Below are 19,648 nucleotides of genomic sequence, written 5' to 3'. Positions count from 1 at the left end.
GGACATGGCTCTTGTGCCTGTTGTCATCTTTCTATCAAATAGCATCAAAGTGCTGGATGGAATATGGTCCCCTAAATTTTTAATTGAGATATTTTTGGGCAATCTACCATAATGATTTTGTAAGTATAGCTTAATTATATATTTATAGGTCCAACTCTGACACTACAGAAGGCCAAGGGGAGATTTGCCATTGCTTTCAATGAGTTTAGGTCTGCGGGCTAAATACTGCCTTCATTTCCATGTATACAGTCTCCTAAAAGTCAGTAGGGCTGTACACGTGCAAATGAAAGTAGGATTTATTGCAGTAAAATTAATGTTAATCGTTTACTTGCCAAAACCTGTTATTTAGGAATATGGGTTTCTGCAGGGAAAGAATCGACTCCAGAGGACACATGGTTTTGCAGTTGTGTCTCTTTCTCTGTCCAAACCAAGCTTATGTGGTGTAGCATGCAACAAATTCCGTTAGCTACTTCTTAGAGCTGTCAGGCCTTCTGATGTTGTTGTATAAAGGGGTTTTTTAATCTGTTGACGATTTTGGAAAATTAAAGCAAATACTCTAAATCTGAGAGCATTGTTGAAGCCAAAGCAAAGTTTACAGAGAAGGGCCTTGTGTCTGTTAATTTTGGTTGTTTTGGTTTGATTCCAGCTGTGGCTGAAGTTGTTGCAGTGCAAGGTCAACAGAACATCAACACGATGGTGCCCTTTCAGGCACATTTTGAACAACGCCCCCACTCCCTCAGTCTGTTTGTTAGGTTCAAGCTTGGTTTGGGATTTTGCTTTTGCATCAGGCAAAGCATTAGTTTTGACAAGATAACCTTGTTTCAGTTAGCATCTGTAAACTTTATATTTTTTGTACATTATAGAGAGCTTTCTATAGATGATCATTGTGGCATTGATAAAGATGGTGTCTGCTAATAGTGCTAGATAAAACAGTTTGAACTCAGAGCTTTTTCAAGACATGCTGGAAAGAGTGGGTACTCCCAGATGATCCTTTTTTCACCATAAAATATATTACTCTTTTCCTAAAGGTTTTTCTTCCCTCCCTTGAATCATAGGCTGTAATTGTTACAATTATATAGTTTGACTTTATAAAAGTGGCTACAATTATAGTTTAACGCAACATTTTACATTTTTAGCATGCAAACACCTTCATAGGATTAATTTTCCAACTTTGAGTAAACATATTAGCTTATGAACAGATCCATATTACACACCTGCAATGAATTTAGGACCTATACAAGCACAGAAATCTTGCATATCAGTGGTGCCTGATCACTAGTGACCATTTCAGAGTGATCTTCATGTTTGGTAAATCACTTCTAGACCACAGCCACTGTAAATTCCTTGGACTTTGGTATAGTGAAGAGCTGTGATCTCTCTGCTCACAGGTACTTGCTCAGTATAACTTTTTTCCACCTTGCTGAATACATGTTCGTGTGATTTGCTTTGTGTTTACAGACTCCTGGCAGGTAACTCAATGGTGACTCAGTTGACTACTCTGTGGTTATGATAGATTCATTTTACACATCCTTGCTGCTGAAAATCAGGGAGCTACAAGGAGGTGCTTAACTATATTTGAAAAAGATTTTGTTTGGGGCTGTGAAAAACATCTTCAATTTGGATATATTTTTAGTAAGAAAATTAATAGATACTTGAAATTCCCTGAGCTACTTTTCTTTGATCTGTCTGTCAGCTTGACATGAATAGAACTTACACTTTTGTGCTGATGCCTACTATCTTTTTTTGGGTTTTTTTTGCAAGGCAGGTTAAGCAAATGCATTAAGAGCCAAAAAAAGCTTTTGGGAGTCCCTTTGCATTTATGTGATTAAAAGAACATCGAGTTTAAATGCAGTGTTGCTGTTGGAAACTGTGATGTTTGAAAACAAGTCTTAGCTATTAAATCAGTTTTCAGTAAATAGATGCAAGAAGTTAATTTTCTTTTTTAAATGTTTAGACAATTAGTGTGCATGCTGTTATTTTTGGAATGAAGTCCTACCCTTTTTTGCTCCTCAAAAATAACTTTGAAATGGATACGACTGTGAAGAAATAGTGCATTTTTTCCTTGAAATAAGAATTTTAAAACTTTGCTGGCCAGTTGTCCCTGTCTCTTCAATGTGTTTCTGCCCCCACAATTTCAGGGCTTGCAAAAGTTCTGAGATCCTTCCAGCCCCAGGAGGCTGCTCCCCTTTCTGAAGATATGACTTGGCCTTATTTAGCAGATACGTTAGAACTTTTGCTGCTGATCATGTACACAAGAACCTCATACCCCTCCTTGGCTAAAATGTCATGGGAGGCTCAGCAGCTCTTCTGCATTACTCCTTGTAGTGCAAGCGCCATACACAGTAATTGGCCTCACGGTTAGCGAGGACACAGCTTGCTCCAGGGAATGGCATCATGAGAAGCACCGCATGTGCCTTGTGCCTTCCCCAGGGGAATGCCTGTTAGGAAGGACTCGGGGGGGGGGTCTGTCTCTGGGCAGGCTGGGGATAGTTATTAAAGAGGCCTTGCAGCCTGCAGTAATTAATTCTGACAGTGGACTGGCACAGGGCAGTGATTCAGTAAACTCTCTGCTTATAAAATGAGGATTGCCTGTACTGTGATTTGTTGCTGCACCTTTGCTTCTTGTTAATCTGTGGATTTATCTTACCAGTCTATCAAAAGCTTCTCTCAGGATAAGTGGAGGAGACTCCGGTGCCGGTTTTCCCCTTATGCAGTTTCCTTAGGGCATTGCAGCATGTTCAAAAGGAGAGGCTCTGCCTTCCCAGCCTGAAGAGGTTTTCTTGGTATTTCAGGGAGTGTTGCAACTTTATGCCTTCTCTTCTGAGTCTCATTCTTAGCATGCTTGCTGGGGAGTGGAAGGCGATCTTTTTAGAGAAGGGGAAACTATGTTGGACCAGTGCGGAGGTCTACAGGTAACTGTGGGAAACAGGTCCTGAGGGCTGGGCTAGGCTTTTGTAGAGATGCTGCCTCTGGATGCTGGAGGAAGAAAAGTGTCTGAGGTTGTTCTTGTCTGTTCTCTGGGTATTCTTCTAAGCAATGCAGTTCACAATTGGGGCAACAGGCTTAGGGTCGATGACACCCCATAAAATGGGAATGCTGTCAGGTAAAGAACAGCTAAATGATCTCTTGTATGTGTATTTGTTCCAAATTCTGCTCTTGCTTGGGTCATGCCAACCTGTCAGTCTGTGTTCAAGTCCCTGGCCCTTTGCTAGAGGAGTCATACTCTCCAAGCTGTAGCATAAGCCACAGTGCTGAGGGAGCACTTCTAGAGTGCCAGCCCTTGCCCATATAGCATATAAAATCAGGACTGTTCTTGCTTTGATAGATTTTGTTAACGCAAAGTCCTCATTTGAAAGAGCAGCAGGGCAAAGATCTGGCAAACAGGAACGGCAGAGCCCTGAAGACAGTCCCTGCTGTAGCCTGTGAATAGTGAAGGATCACGGTGGATCAAGTGTGTCACATGAGGCAGCATAGACTGAAGAGTGTGGTTGGATGGCAGTGACATAAGTTTACTCAGCTTTTTTTTTTTTTTTTTTTTTTTTTTTTTTTTCTTTTTAGTTTGACTTTCAGAGGACCCCGTCTCTTGGAGTCCCAGCTAACATGTCAAAAGACCTGACTCTGCCTCTTATGTTAACTGTGTGAAATCTCTAGATGGCTGAAATTTGAAGCAACAGCTTGAAAAAGAAATGAGCAAATACTCACTTCAGCTACCATAGGGAGCGCTGAACATGAATTCACGTTACATGTTGTAAAATAAAGTGGAAAGGGAATGGCTCATTATTGCACATCATTTGTTCTTAATAACTCCATATGAAATTAATAAACCTTAAAACCCCAGGTTTTAGAAGTTGTTCAAGATAAGAGTCAAATGATCGGGAAGGGGAAATAGGAAGGGTAAAGCATTAGGGCTTCAATGCCTTGTGTTTAACAAATGATCTAAGCAGCAGTTCATAGTTTCAATGGTCTCATCTCCTTAGCTGCATATTAAGCTTCAGCTGCTTATTAAGCTTCAGCACTATTAGTTAATTATGTTGAAAAAACTGGGAGTTCTTTCTCTGACAGTGCTGAGCAAGTTAAGGCAAGTGTGCTTTTGTGGGATTGGCTTTTCGCATCATCTCTGTGACCACTAGCTTCGGTGGAGGGGAATTGCTGCCTTGCCAGGAAACACCAGCCTTTTACACAAGAAACTCTTTCTGCTTAAGTGTTGAGGTTCCTGACTTGCAGCTACAAAGGTCTCCAAGGTTTTCAACTGAGGTAAAATGAGAGGGGTGGACAGACATCACCTTTCTGCAGAGCAAGCCTAAATTCAGATTATTTAGGAGTAATTCAAACATGGAGTGGGATATCCAGTGGCTCCAACTCTGTGGGAACTGACTTCTTTTGGAGTGGCAGCAGCAGAAAGATCCCAGAAGTGCTTCGTTCTTCATTCTCTCTGCCCGTTCTTCAGTGTAGCAAGAGGGCCTCCTTCATGTGAGAATGAATAATAGAAAGACACATTCTCTTAAGAGGCACAAAAGTGTTAGTAGGGATGTCCTCCAGATCTTATTCCTGAAGACTTATTGCACCTGCAAGGTAGGCAACTGCCATACACATTGCCTTGTCTTGGCAGGGCTCCCCAGTGTTGGAGGTGTAGAGCTATCTCCTTACTGATACCACTGGAGCATTGTGTTGCTTGGGGTACATTTTCTGCTTCCTTACAAACTCACGATGATAATTTTATTTTGGTTACCATTATGAGTTTTTCTCCAGAAGCTCCTGAAAAAACAAACATCATTTCAAAGTATTCACAAGGGGTTAAGCCCCCCTGTGCTTGCTGTAATGCATGCTTTCTCTCAGTATGTCAAGCCTCTGCATTAGAGGAATTTGCAAGTAGTGCTACTGTGTGCTATGGCTGTCAACAGAAATGCAAAGGCTGGTGTGTGTCTATCCCTGAGCGCTCTAATGAGCTGCACCACATCTACTCAAACTTCTGTTTATAAAAAGATTGTTCCAGACATTCACCTTTAGTGAAAGGTCTTAATGCAAAATAGTCAGATGAGGGGAAAAAGGAGAATATTGTTAAATATATACACTTTGAAATCCCCAAAGGAAACCTCATTTCAGTGAGCCTAAATACATTTCAAAGTGGCAGACTAAACAAAATATTTCAAGAAGGTAACTGAAAAATTAAACTTTGTTTTCTTATTTAGAAAAGCTGTTGGCTGTGAACGGGGTCACTGTCTTTGTTGGAGGTAGGCGAATAATCTTTAATGAAAGACTTAGCCGTTGAATTTTACTTCTTTTCTGCTTTTGATCTGTTCACAAGCTCATTGTGAGATTTATTTGTTGTTCAAAAATCTCCCTGCATTTCTGCTCAATAAAGTTACCGCATGAATAGCTGTCAAATAGCCGGTATTGCTTGATGTCTGGACTCCAACATTGGGCTGTACTGGCCAGTTGCCCGGGTTACCTGTGTTATATCTATCTGTTTCTTGTAGTGGAGCATTCCTGATACTACTCAGCAGACTGAATTTTGAATAATTCAGTGAAATGTGAAATGCCAGTTGTTTTCTTTCGTAACTATTGACGTCTTTGAGATTGAAAAATAAGCAACTATTCACAAATCTATTTGCACCAGCTCTGAATTAAGAAGGAAAGCACAAATCGGAGTCACCGATATCTCTGAATCAACATTTGCTTGCAATTTCAGCAACTTTTACAAGGGGAAAGAAAACATCTTTACTTCATTGATTCTTAGGATTGATTTCTAACAAAGGGATTTTTGAAAGTCTTTCAGTTGTATATAACTATTTTCTTACGATATAATTACAACTGTATGAGAGATTTAATCTCTAGGTGAATAATTTTAGAGCTAAAATATCAAAGGTCTCCTTCTCTTCTAAAGAAAAAGGAATTAATCTTTGTGTGTTGTGAACATACCACACACATCTGAATTAAGAGTGATCCATTCAAATATCCTTTGAAATCTTAAAACCAGTAGAAAGAATATAAAAATGTTTTCTTAAGGATATTTATTCGGCACTGGTCTTGCAAGTATTTACACACATTAGTAGTTGTATTGTCTTCGTGGCAACTAATTTTACATATATATAAAGTGATTGTTTGTGCTACTACATGTCAGCTTGGGGCTGTAGCCCCATCCCATTAGCAGTTCCAGTAGTGGTGAATTTTTCTGTCCATGTGCTAGGGTTGCAGTCATGCAGTTACTCAATCTCTCCTCCTTCCCCCTTGCGACAGGGAGTGCAAGTTGAATCAGCTCTTGACATGGTTGGTGTTCTCAGGACTCATCCTGACAGGATCTTTACAAGGTACTTTTAGAGAATAGATAAAATCTCATGTTATACATCATGCTGAAAATTGCCAAGTGAACGCAAATATCAGTCTCTAAGCTATACCATAAGAAAACTAAATGAAGTGGAATGGCTTGAAAGGCCTTTTTATGGACAAGTCAGATTTTGAAGTACTGACTTGGTGACATGAGCACCCAACTCCCTGCACAAGCTCTTTGCACAGGTCTGAGGAGGGAGATTCCCAAATGCAAAATGATGTGATGTGAGGAGTGATTTTCAAAGCCTTAGAAATCAATCAGATGAGGAGAGTTGAGCTTATCAGACCTTTTTTTCCTACCTTTGAAAATTTCTAAGCACCCTTGAATAACAATTTTTTTTTTTTATTAGCTGTCATAGCTGTCACTGATTTTTTTTTTTTTTTTTTTTTTTCATTTTGGTAGTCCAATTTATAATGCAGGACAGTACCTAAACATGAAGAATAGACATTGTGTTTACCCTGGAGACCAGACTTGGAGTTTGCAAGGGCTTGATCTGTTCTGTATCTTTCCTGTCAATAGTAGGACAACTGATCTGACTCTTTAACAATCGTACATATACTGGCCCAGACCAGCTACCCCAGTATCTCGTCTCTGACACTGGCAAACTGCAGACATCTGGAGGATGGTGTAAGTCTAAACCCATACAGTGATGATATTTTCCTGGTATACTGCTTTAGTTGCCAATGACTTTTGATTCAGGGACTCTGAAGGAAGAGATCAGCTATATTAGTATTTAATAGCCCTTAATAGGATTTCTTCCACGGATCTATTTAATCATTTTTTTAACCCATGTAGACAGTGTTTCATGAGCATGACTGTAAAGTATCTTTCATATACTTTCATTAAGTAAGAGAAATAAATTAAAATCATACTGTATACTGTCTTGTGCTCCTGGCATAGTCTTAATCATTACATTGATGTCTCTTGGCTTAAAAATTATTTTTAATCCTTCATTTGGCACTTTGATTCTTCATCTTATTTTGCTGATTTGGCTAACAGAGCGGCATTTTAGTGGAAGGCTCTTCAAGACCTACAGAATTTATACAACATGGAAAGACACCTTTCCTACTTCAAGAGCCTACCTACAGGTTGTAGCAAAGCCACACTTCACCCCAAAGATGAGGTGGAACTGGAAGTAAAGGGCGGTGACGGGATATTGTTGTAGATTGTAGAACCACATGTCTGGGGCCGCAGGCTGGGGAGTATGCCAGAGACAGGTCCAAGGTTTGAAATCAGAACATGAGAGCCTGCATGCCCCTATTTGTGCTTGCATTCACCAGCCTACATGCAGCAACAATGTAATAATCAGCTGTTTGCCTTCAGGTGAGACTTTAGAAATTTATTCATCTCAACAGCCATTTCTTTGTTCAGTCGTTCCCGCTCCAGTGCAGTTATCCTGTGTCCACAGTCAGTGTAGTTTACCATACAAAAAGAGGCATGTAGTAGGTATTTATGCGTCTGGTCTATAAAAAGTGTCTCTATAATTAATATTTAACGTCCTTATCAGTATGCTTCGATGTTTGTAGAGCTGAGAGCACAGCTTGCCAAAGCGTGTGGAGTCTCCTAATGCACTGAGCTGCCTCTGCGTATCTGTCTGAGTGGGAGGGTGGGGGGAATCATGTATCGCTGACTAATGATCTGAAGATGGCAGCATTGGGTGAGCTATTTCATTTTCTTAGCTAAGCAGAGTTCTTAAATACAGAAATGGTAGTTGTTGCATATGGCAAATTTATCAAAAAATCAGCTTTTCATTTGAAGGGCTTTTCTTAGTGTGATAGCTTAATACCACAAGTTAGTAGTAGGCAGATGTATTTTATCATCTGGTCAATTTGCATGCATTTTACTTGAGTTATACTGAGAGAGCAAGTCTTATCAATACTGAAGATAGGCTCTCATCAGCAAGTGTTGGCTCATAAATATGACTCCCTTTTATAATAGTAACAATTATAATAATTTTTGAACTTAAGTAAAAAAAGCTCTCTCTTTGTGTGCTGTCTATCCATCAAGGAGGAAGTGAAATCGAGGTCTGCCTCTTGTCTTGTGAACATCCTACCCATGGGCTGCAGAGATTGCTCTCTCCTGCGCCGGTGTTAGCTCTCTGCCTTCTGCCCCTTGCTTCCCCATCAGTGCACATCCTCAGGGGAGAGGAGAGCATTTCTCTTCCCTCCCTCCACTGGCCGTATAGATTGCCGAGTGGGCATTGTCCTGGGAGCAGCATGACATTGGTTTGGTCCTCCTCAGCCTGAGGAAGGTCTACAGTAAAGGTGTCCCACATATGGGGACAAAGTCGTGACTGCTCTTACAGATCTATAACAGACAAACACCAGCCCTCCCCCTGCTTTTTTTAGCTGCTGTTGGTTTTAAGAATGAAAATGACCGTGATCACTGTGTTTTATCAGGAGCCCAGCCCTGCTGTGTATCTGTCAGGGTGTTCATGTTCAGAGCATAACAACTACTACCTGATGGGCTCTTTTAAGAGAGTTGAGGGCAAGGGGACAAAATCAAAGATGTTAGTGGGATTCAAGTGTAAAGCTGCGTGGTTCGTTGCTGACAGTGGCAGCATGTTCAGAACCAGGACTGTAGCCTCCTGAACGTTTTTCTGGCAAAGTATACAGACAGGGAAGCTAAGTTTGTACTCTTCCTGGCAGCAGGTCTCTCAGCTTCACTTATCACTCCTACAGTGATCCCTTTGTCATTTTGTGTACCTGGCTCTTTGTCCCTGAGATGTCTTTTTTGGAAACCGGTTGTCTTGGCCTTCCTCTAAGTGGTGACATCAGCTCATTGTATCTAATGAAAAATTTTATGCCAGCTTGGCTTATCTGAGTCAATAGCAAAGCCAGAGGTGGGACCTTGTTTGTTTGTTTGTTTTTTGTTGTTTTTTTTTTTTTTTTTTTTTTTTGTTTGACAATGTTGTGCTTTCACCTCCTCTTGTTGATATCTGTGCCTTTGACTGCTGTGATGGAATCTGACTCAAGACATTTGAAGTCACTGCAACCTTTCCTTCTTCCCAGCTGACTTGGCAGGTTTGGATCAGACACAGGGCTCATGTTTTTATTCTTTTTTATTACACCCTTCTACATAGTGCCATGCTGCATGAATCACTAGCTCTACAGGAACTTTTATGAGAGGCAAAGAAATGAATCATTTCTCAATTTCTAAACATTTGTTGAACTTAAAAAAGCTGTTAATTCCTGCTCTTTTGCATTTAATGTGATACTCAGCCTGGCAGAGTGGGCTTTTAAGGAGGAAATGGACAAAAAAAAAAAAAAAATCACTGTGTTAGGATCCATTATCAAGTTATTCAGAAAAACTTAAGATTTAGTACCAAATACCGGGTTGTTTCTTATCCTAAATTCATATTTCCTGCAAAGACATGGAAATCTGTTAGGTTCAGTGGAGTTAATGTCCCTTTGCACAAAAACTGAAATTGTCAGATAATGTAATAAACACATACACATGTATATAGGGGGGTGTGTGTCTATGCAGTATTTTTGTACAAGTTAGAAATCAACCTCCTAAAACCTTCATATGTAAAAATAGTTACTAGCTTAATCTCAACTGTTTGATCTAACATCAAAAAGCAATCTTGATGTGTCATAACAAAACCAAACTAAAACTCAGTACCATAGGAGCAGAAGTGGCTGTCGTCTTTTGCATTTAGTGGACAGCGGGCTATCTGTGCTTTTCACACTCTTCCTAACATTTAACTTTGTTGGGTGGATACAGCAAAGTTAGATACAGTACTGTTATGGTGATGTATAGCACATCTCTTTCACAGCTTCTCATCAGTTTTACAGCTCAGATATGTTACCTGACTGAACGTAGACCTAAAGAACAATTGTAATGGACTGGTCAAGTGAACTCATTTGACTGTAATTTTCTTTCTGTAACTTGAGAAGCCAAGTGGCATATTAGTTCTTCATTTATGACAGAGTAAATTCTAGTGAAGACTCAGGCCTTGGCTCGAGAAGGCTCTTAAGCACATACATATAAGTAAGTTCATTCTAACTCAAGACAGCAGTTAAATACGTGCCAGACTTTAAAGTGGTATCAGCTTGAGCTTAAAGCTGAGTGCTCTGAACTCGGAGATCTTCAGAGGTTCCTAGACAGGCAGACCAACTACCTTGCAGGATTTTATTTTAAGGCACCTCATTTATTTCATAAGGTTTCAAAAATCTCTGTGGATTACTATCAGTGCCTTTGATACCTAAATGATCTTGCTTGTCTGTTCCTAACTGGCCATTCCTGTGAACTGCTTGGGTGCCCAGAAAAAAAGCAGAATCTCACATTTTTGTGCAAAGCTCCCTCACTGCAGAACATGACGTTTAAAGTACTTAGCAGTAACAACAGATTTTATCTGAATTTATATTAAAGACATGAAATTCTGAAGAAGTGGGGCAATCAAGTGAATATGGTACCGATTGTCATTGCTGAAATGCCTGTTTGCAACTACACTATATGTATCTGTATATTTTACAGTGCTATTTTTTTACGATTGAATTTGGCCTTTGCAAGCAAGAAGGACAACTACGGGCTTATGGGGCAGGACTTCTGTCTTCTATTGGCGAATTAAAGGTATGTGCTGTTAAAGCAGAATTCACTTTCTTTTAATCATATCAAAATAATAGCGGGATGTAAATATTTTGACTTTCAAATAACAGTTAAAGCTCTCAAGATAAAAAGCTTATTTTTAAAATGTGATATTGACCTAAAAGCATTGTGTGAAATATCAGCTGGCACTTGAAGCATGAAATGGATTTGTAAGGCCCGAAGTACCAAAGCAACTATAAACTACAAAACTTATTTCTGTTTGAATTGCGTTTCTTGTAAAAGGAGGCTCATAGGTTCTAACACATAAGGGTGCCTTGGGTTCTGAAGGCTTTGTTTAGAAGAGAAGCATATATTTTTAATACATAGAAAAAATGTTTTGAAATCAGACACAATTCTGTTGTAAGTAATACAATGTATTTCCATGGACTTATTATTGATATTAAAAGAACAACATTTATTAAGGTCCTGATTCAGTAGATTAATCATATTTAAAATTAAGGAATGCATATAAACTCATGCTAGATTTCAAGTACGTGCCTATGTGACAATACATAGAGCCCTATTCTTACAAAGGTTAAAGTGTTTATTCTTGCACGGTGTGAGTAGTTGTAGTGGATCATTTATTGCCTCTCTTTATGCCTAGAAAACACAGGGAACAAGCAAAAGGTATTTTGTCACAAGTGTAGTATTTTGGGACATAATACATCTCTGTTGGCAAGATGGGAGGGAAGGGGAAGGAGAGGGAGGACTACTGCATCCTGGGACCCAAATGAACTCTTGGTGGCTTTTCAGGTAAACATTTGGTTTTAGAAAGGATACACAGAATAGTATTTACAAACTGTTTTGCAATATATCTGCTGTTTATTCATGTTTAAACATCTTCCCACCCTCCTGGGCTGGCTTTCAGTGAACTACCTGGCAGTTTAATAGAAGTATCTCAGTTTTTTTGCTGTTTGTTTCACCTGTAACTGAGAATATTCATGGTGAAGCTCATTAGTCAAATTGCTATTCTTTTGTTACTAGAAAAAAGGTTGAAGAAAATTACCTTCTCCAATATTTTTTCTTTGATTGCATTACAGTTGCTGTAAGTTCAGTGCATACTTCAGCCACAGAAGCATTCTGTATCAGCCTGACAATATTTTATAGCCACAGTGCAAAGATGGTTAAATGCAAAGAGATGAACATGTCCCACTTGTTTTCCTCTGCCCAACAACATTCAGTGCTGAGCCCTGAATTCTGTGCATGATTCTGCAGAAAATCAAGCCTTTTATTTAAACTAACAGTTATGGTCATTAGGTGATGACCCTGAAAATACCTATCACATCATTTACAAAATCTAAGGGCATAAAAGTGAGGAAATGAATAGTCAAGAACATCATAAATCTTCCACCATCCATGTCATAAACAAACACATTATTCTTGTCAAGTGTGTGTATTTTGTTACCACACATTTGTGATCCCAAGTCTGTGTTTTTCACTCAGCAATAATCTCAGAGTATGAATGCAAAGAATAATCCTTTTGAAAAGCAACAGTAAAAATTAAATAATATGCACATTAATGGATTATATTGATCTGCTTTAAAGGTATGGCCACATATCATAATAATTTTGCCATAAATCAATAATATTATATACTTTTCTATTACACTACATATATATTTCATAGATGTGAAGCCAGAAGGGACTATTAGATCATCTGGTTTGACCTCTTGTGTATCATAAGCTATTAAATTTCACCAGATCTTGCATATACCGAGCATAGGGATTTAAGTTAGACATTTCAGTTATTGAGAGACTAAGCACTTGTGTGCTGCAGGCACAGAACAGCACCATACCACAAATAGCCATAGTCTCCATGAAGGAACTGATAAGGTGAAAAATGTCCAGAAAGTCTTTGTGGGACTGTGCTCCAGGGTAGGAAAGAAGGTAAAAGGAAAGGAAAAAATGCAAAAAACTACTAAGTTTTCTGCTAATCTGACCATGGGAGAAGCTGTTTCTAGACCAGAAACCTGGCATTGAGGGTGCTTCTTGTCAGCAAGTTACATCAGGCAGGTGTTTAGGAAAGAGGATGTCTGGGCATCCATGGCATTGGTGCACAGCCTTGCGTCAAGCCATTGCTGGTCGCTGATGTTTCCTGGGAAAGCAGCCTCCCTTACCTCTGCCCCTAACTCCTAGCACAGAGGGAAAATGTCTTCCTTGACCTGAAGGTGTCTGAAAGATAATGCTAATATAATAGACTGTAGTTGAGATCTTGATGATATCAATATCCTGATTGTGACTGAAATCCTAATGGATGGCAGCAATTGCTCTGAAAAGGATGACAACAATGCTGGCTGTTTCTGTGGTGAGTGGGGATGAATAGGAGACTCGGATTGTATGGCCATGAAGTCTGACCCTCCTGTGTGCAACACTCATACCTCTCATAGGAGTCAGAGTGAAGAAGTACTTTCAGAAATAACTACTGCAATGGCGATTGTGGGCCCATAGTCCCTCCTATGAAGAAGTTCAAATACTTATCTATCCTTGTCACTAGGAAGGTAGATCTTGCTTCAGTGTTGAATTTTGCTACCTTGGCTTTACAGGCATTTGATATTAATATGCTTTTGTCAGCAAGAAGAAAAGCCTTTCTCCAGCTGCCTTCCCTATCAGCTCTCTTTTCAATCCAACAGTATTCACAGGAAACAAAACAGTGGCCAATTTTATGTATAATTTCTACAAGTTTCTAGAAATAAATGAGTTGCACTGTTTGCAGGGTGGAAGTGGACAGCAGTATTTGAGCCTTTCAGAGGAGTGAATGGCTTGTTCAGTCATCCCTGTTTCTGTATTACACTGCTCCACTCTGCAAATCTGGTCAGCAGCTTTAGCAACAAAGAACTATAAAAGCTAGAGAAATGTGGGCACCAGCCTATAAGTATAGGATTCCCTTCAAGTCTTTTTCCCCACTTAGTATTTAGACTTCAAATTTTGGATACTGAAAAATGCAACTCCTGATGTGCATGCTATGGAAGCATCAAGCAAAAAAAAAAAAAAATTTAAAAGCACAACAAAATGAGGAGAAAGAGAAGATTAAAAATGAAGCCTGGGGGGAAACGAATAATACAGTAAGTAGTTATAAAATGTTCTGCCTAATATAGTCAGGTTAACTCTAGCTAACGGTATTACACAGTATATATTTGGGGCTTAGAGATAAGGCAGAAATAATGTACATTTCAATTATTAAAACTATTTCTAAAAGGCAGTCCGAATGTCTTCAGAAACTTTAATCCATTTACTTTGTATGATGCTCTCTTGAACTCTCATTAAAGGAGTCTCCTATCAACTTCAGTTGGCTGTAGATCAAGTCATATATTCCTGTTATATGCTTTTATATTTAACAAGAGGTAGACTTCAAATCTTTCTGTATAGATTTTTAAAGTCAAATACAATATCCAGTCATATTTTGTTTTAATGATAATTTATGTTAAGAAGATTCAGCATTAGCCTTTATAACCAAAAAGATTCAAATACAAGTTTTTGGCTCTGTTTTCTGAAGAGGATGAAGATGATGGAGAAAACAGCTCCTGGATCCCAGATGCTCATTTTAGTGCTCTTTTTAGATAAAGAGTCTTTTCCTTATTTGTCTAAACAGCATATAAAATTATACTGATGAAATAAAAAAATTCTGGTAAAATCAGGACACTGTCAGATTTTCAACCTATGTTGTAGATAAGCAGAAAAACATTTCAGGGCAGGTTTTCCAAGACTCTGTGTTCCCCCCTGGAATAACAAGGCGATAAAATCAGTACTGGCACACAGACAACTTCTCACCTGTGTTCTTATTCTGCCCTCCTGTGCTCCTCAGACAGTGCAGTATTTATAACTCATCTCAAGTTTTTCCCTTGCTAGCTCAAGATTTTGCCTTTTTTTTGTTTTGTTTTGTTTTGTGAAACTGGAAAGCTCCAAGTTGTATTATTACACTCAATTTTTTATACTCAAAGGAGAAATTACAAGACCAAACTCTTTTTTCATGTGTCAGTGATAGTGGTCACTTAGGAAATGATTCACGGTTGCTCAGTGTAAATGGCTGGTGCCATCTGAGATGCCCCAGTATATCTGACAGCTCTCCAGCTGCCACTCCAGAAACATGAAAGTCTTCTTTAGGTCCTGTGCTGTATCTTCCATCCCTGTACAGATGCATCAGACATCCTAGGCCCTAGAGAGCTGTGGTTAGGTACCTCAATCTCTGTCTTAACCTTTGATCTAACAGGGAGTGGAGACATTTCTGTAGTGTTATGCTTATTTCCAGTATGAGTAGTTGTCTAATTCTTAAGCTGTCCAATTGTCTGATACTGCTGCTTTTCCTGGGAATCGGTGGCGATTCATTGGGAGGTTTTACTCCAGACTCTTGTTGCTTGAACCGAAGGAGAATTACCAATAGCTGTATTAGCATAAGCATTACAATTTGTATGAATGGGCCATTAGAGGTAGTTATCACAAGTCCACAAGATGGTAAGATGCTCTATTTGACCAAAAACTATTTTCCATATGATTGTTAGCCTTGACATCTCATTGGAGGTGGATAACTGAAGAGGTTTCTGATAGAGAAATCTATATTGGTTACTTACTCATTTGAGTTCACTGAAGAACTGAATGTCCAACCAAAATATAAATAAATAGCACTCATTAAAAAAATACAGGCCTGAGCCTGAAAGCTTTTGGACTCACCAGACAAAGTTTTTCGTTGAGATACTGTACTTCATAATGTTGAGAGTGCCAAGAACCAACATTTTAGAGTGCTGTAATGTTTCTGAAAAAAACTCTGGTTTTGAGTCAGTGTCCTGACCATCCTAGTTCACACTAGACAGTTTATGGTCTGTCTGAAGGTTTGTCTGCAGGCTCAGTTCGGTTGCTGACCTCTGACATTACTGGTGTCAGCGTATCAACTCAATTGTAGATGTTACAGATGCCAGGCTGCAGAATTTGAAAACACCATCGAGATTTGCAAAGGTGTTTCCCATTGCTTTGGTAATCATGACAATGCCTACTTGATCCAAGAGCCAAAAGACCATATCCTGGAAGGAAGATAGGTATCTTGGGTGGGAATTCATCAGAATTTAGGCACTTCATTCCCAAACTACAATCCTAAGAATAACTGATTGGTTGTCACCTAACTTTGAAGGCATGCCTGAACTCTTCACCCTCTGTTTCCAGGTCATGTGTTTCCTGATGTCTGCACATCCCAGTCTCTGCAGAGTTGCTTTGTGAAGCAGCAGCTCTGCTCATGTGTAAACTACACTGGGATCCAGAAAGTAGGAGTTATTTTATATAGATAATCTGAGGAGAATAACCAGAAAGGCTTTCTCAGAGGACATCCACTATGATAAAGAATTAGCTTTTGCTTCTTTCTAAACTCTCCCCTTTTATAAAATTAGGGCTCAGTGATTAGAGCAGTTGTTCATGATGTAGGAGCCACAGGCTGAATCCCTTCTCACATCTGATGGCTTCAATCTGAAGGAGTAGACCTGGCCCAGCAGAGGGAGGAGAGGACAAAACTGTCGCCCTTTCTGTTGAAGCTGTCACAGTAGTGAGCCAGAAGTGGTCACCTACTGATTCAGTTCCTAAGAAAACGTGGCCCGTATCACTCTCTTGATTCCCTCCACAGTTCCTCAATCCACTCAGAGTTTTAAAACTTTGTGCTTTAGACATTTGAGGCATCAAGTCTCACCTGAAAGTACAAAGGCACCTTAAGAGATGTTTTTATCTATAGTTAACTTCCCAGGGAGCCTATTATAATTCCCAGTCAAGAAAAACAAATTAATTTCGATAGAAGGAGGTAAATGCCTAAATTTACAGGCACTCAACCACATCATGGCTCTGCAAGGAGAAAGTGACAACAGGGATAGAGACAGGGGCCTAATAAGGTGAGCCTGTTCCTGCAAGCCAATTAGAAGAGGATGCTGGTTAAGGCAGACTATTTTTGATTTTTGTTTTCAAACCTGTTTAACTGATGGCTGGCTAGAAACAGCAAACCTTGTGAGAAGGAAAAGATACATGTACTAAAGAAAGTTAATTCCCTGACATTTTAAGATTCCATGCATTAATTTTTCATGTATTTATTTTCGGAGAGAGAGGAGGTGGGAGGAAGAGGTTCTTGTTCCAGTTTTATGTCCTGTTATTTGGAGACTGCAGGTTGAGAGCTAGTGTGGTATTTTCAGAGCCTTTCACAGGGATTTAGGAATAAGCATAAACAAGAGCTCGGATAAAAGGTGTGGTGAATACCTTAAGGTTAATACCTTACTCTGCTATAAAGAATGTCCATGCAGAAAGAAAGTAAAGAAATAAGAGGCACCTTTGGACCTCAGGGATCTGCTCCCTCCCTGTCATTTCTCTGTGCTTTTCATGCACATCTTCACGATGGATAGATATTAGGGGACTAAAGAAGGTTGAAAGTTGACCTAAATACGCTCTCCTTCCTTACCTTGTACTTCTGTACAGAGCACTGAGAATGAAAATACGTGTGCTCTAAAAGTTAAGGTAGATCCAAAAGCTAACACAAGTATTCAAGTGGAAGGGGGAGCTAGAAAAAGATTGTGTTGGAAAATGTCTCAGTACCTGATTTTCAGTTTTGGAAACCCCTATGTCCTTTCCAGTGGCTTGTGCCAGTCACGTGAAGAGAAAGGCCAATCGGAAATCTCTTCTCTGGGTGGCAGAGATGCCTCATCTGCCCAGTGTCTGCTCTGTACTTTTCTATGCCTGTTTATTTAGTTATTTTTTCCTTGCAGTACTATATGGAGTATTATTGCTCAGGTGTATGTGGCAGAAGGGTAATGCATTTCATCAGCACGCAATAAACGGGCATTATTTAATGGGTTTTCAGATGTATAGTTTCACTCTTAAACTCATTGTCAGGAAAATAGTCTATGATTTTGGCTTGAAAATGTAAAGCAGAGATTATATGAATGGTTTGGTCAGACTCAATTCACCCACCAAGATGATGATCAATTCTGCCAGTTAAGTGAAATTTTGGGGACATACGTATTTGTAGTTGTATAGATAATTTTTCAGCCATGGTTATTTGATGACTTTCCTATTTCCAGCTGAAGATTTAGGTCTGTATGCCTACATGGCAGGTGCATTTCTAATCTCCTCTTTATTATTTTAATAATTATTTTGGGGAAAAAAATTGCTCTCATAAAAAGAGTTTTTTTAAGTAACAAATTATTTATTCTGTTCAAACTGAAAAACCACTGTATGTAAACCCACTGTATTGGCTTGTATCAGGAACAGTGTGGCCAGCAGGACCAGGGAGGTGATAGTGCCCCTGTACTCGGCACTGGTGAGGCTGCACCTCGAGTACTGTGTTCAGTTTTGGGCCCCTCACTACGAGAAGGACATCAAGGTGCTGGAGCGTGTCCAAAGAAGGGCAACGAAGCTGGTGAAGGGTCCAGAGAACAAGTCTTATGAGGAGCTGGGGTTGTTTAGTTTGGAGAAGAGGAGGCTGAGGGGTGACCTTACCGCTCTCTCCAACTACCTGAAAGGAGGTTGTAGCGAGGTGGGGATCGGTCTCTTCTCCCAAGTAACAAGCGATAGGAGGAGGGGAAACGGCCTCAAGCTGCGCCAGGGGAAGTTTAGGTTGGATATTAGGAAAAACTTCTTCACCGAAAGGGTAGTCAGGCACTGGAACAGGCTGCCCAGGGAAGTGGTTGAGTCCCCATCCCTGGAGGTATTTAAAAGAAGGGTAGACGTGGCGCTTAGGGACATGGTTTAGTGGTGGACTTGGCAGTGCTAGGTTAACGGTTGGAGTCGATGATCTTAAGGGTCTTTTCCAACCTTAACGATTCTATGAAAACAAGAGAGGCTACCAACTAATGGGAAACATACATCACAGTGATATAAAAGCTGTATATATAAACAGTTGTATAGATACACAGAAGTTTCAAGATACGGTTTGACAGATCCTGTGGTATATTTTGCAGCATGCTCTCTCTGACAAGGCCAATGTGAAAACATTTGATCCAAAGACAACCTGTTTGCAAGAATGCCTTATCACTACTTTCCAGGAAGCTTATTTTGTTTCAGAAAGTTTTGAAGAAGCCAAAGAAAAGATGAGGTAAATTATTTCCCTTGACTCAAAAATCTAATTTTCTCTTCTTTAGCGGTCACAAAAGAAGAGGTGTTAATTTCCTTTTTTATTTCAGGGACTTCGCCAAATCAATCAATCGTCCCTTCTCTGTGTATTTCAATCCATATACGCAAAGCATTGAGATTCTGAAGGATACCAGGAGTATAGAAAATGTTGTCCAGGACCTCCGCAGCGATTTAAACACTGTATGTGATGCTTTAAGCAAAATGAACAGATATTTAGGGATTTGATATGTGTGGCACTGTGGTTTGCTGTCAGTTGCTTTTTCTGTAGGCAGTCTAGTAACATCACATGATACGGCTAACTTCTCAAACCCATCAATTTTCCCCTTACAGCTTGGCCTGTGGCTTGCATCATTGTGTAGCTCTGTCTAATTGTAACGTGCAGACAAACCAAGGCAATGCTAATTCGTAAACGCAACATGGAATGTGGCAGAATATAATCATCAATTCCTCAACACTATGTCATGTACAAGTATACCATTAAAAACTTGCCTGGCAATGGTTTTGTTTCCATAAGATGATTCACTTCAATGTATAAGAAATAGTGTTGCTGATTTCATTAAGTCTGCGTTTATTTCTTTATAATCCCTTTCCTCCCATAAGAATCTGGGAAAAAATATTTGCAACATTTTCATTTTCTTTGTA

General features: G+C 39.5%; 1 protein-coding gene across 1 annotated transcript in view; it reads left to right on the top strand.

The window, feature by feature from the left end:
• TPH2 (tryptophan hydroxylase 2) overlaps window positions 1-19,231 on the top strand; it is a gene marked incomplete at both ends in the record, with an annotated part of 51,235 nt that extends 32,004 nt beyond the window's left edge. The window contains 3 exons of the mRNA XM_082309734.1: window positions 10,808-10,903; window positions 18,835-18,968; window positions 19,057-19,231. Of these exons, the coding sequence (XP_082165860.1) occupies window positions 10,808-10,903; window positions 18,835-18,968; window positions 19,057-19,231 (405 nt within the window). The remainder of the gene's footprint in view (window positions 1-10,807; window positions 10,904-18,834; window positions 18,969-19,056) is intronic.
• Window positions 19,232-19,648: the final 417 nt, after the last annotated feature.

The sequence above is a fragment of the Platalea leucorodia genome (genome assembly GCF_965183815.1).
Source record: "Platalea leucorodia genome assembly, chromosome: 4".
Classification (NCBI taxonomy): Eukaryota; Metazoa; Chordata; class Aves; order Pelecaniformes; family Threskiornithidae; genus Platalea; species Platalea leucorodia.
Note: the sequence above shows the minus strand (reverse complement) of the source record. Positions and strands in the feature narration are given on the sequence as shown.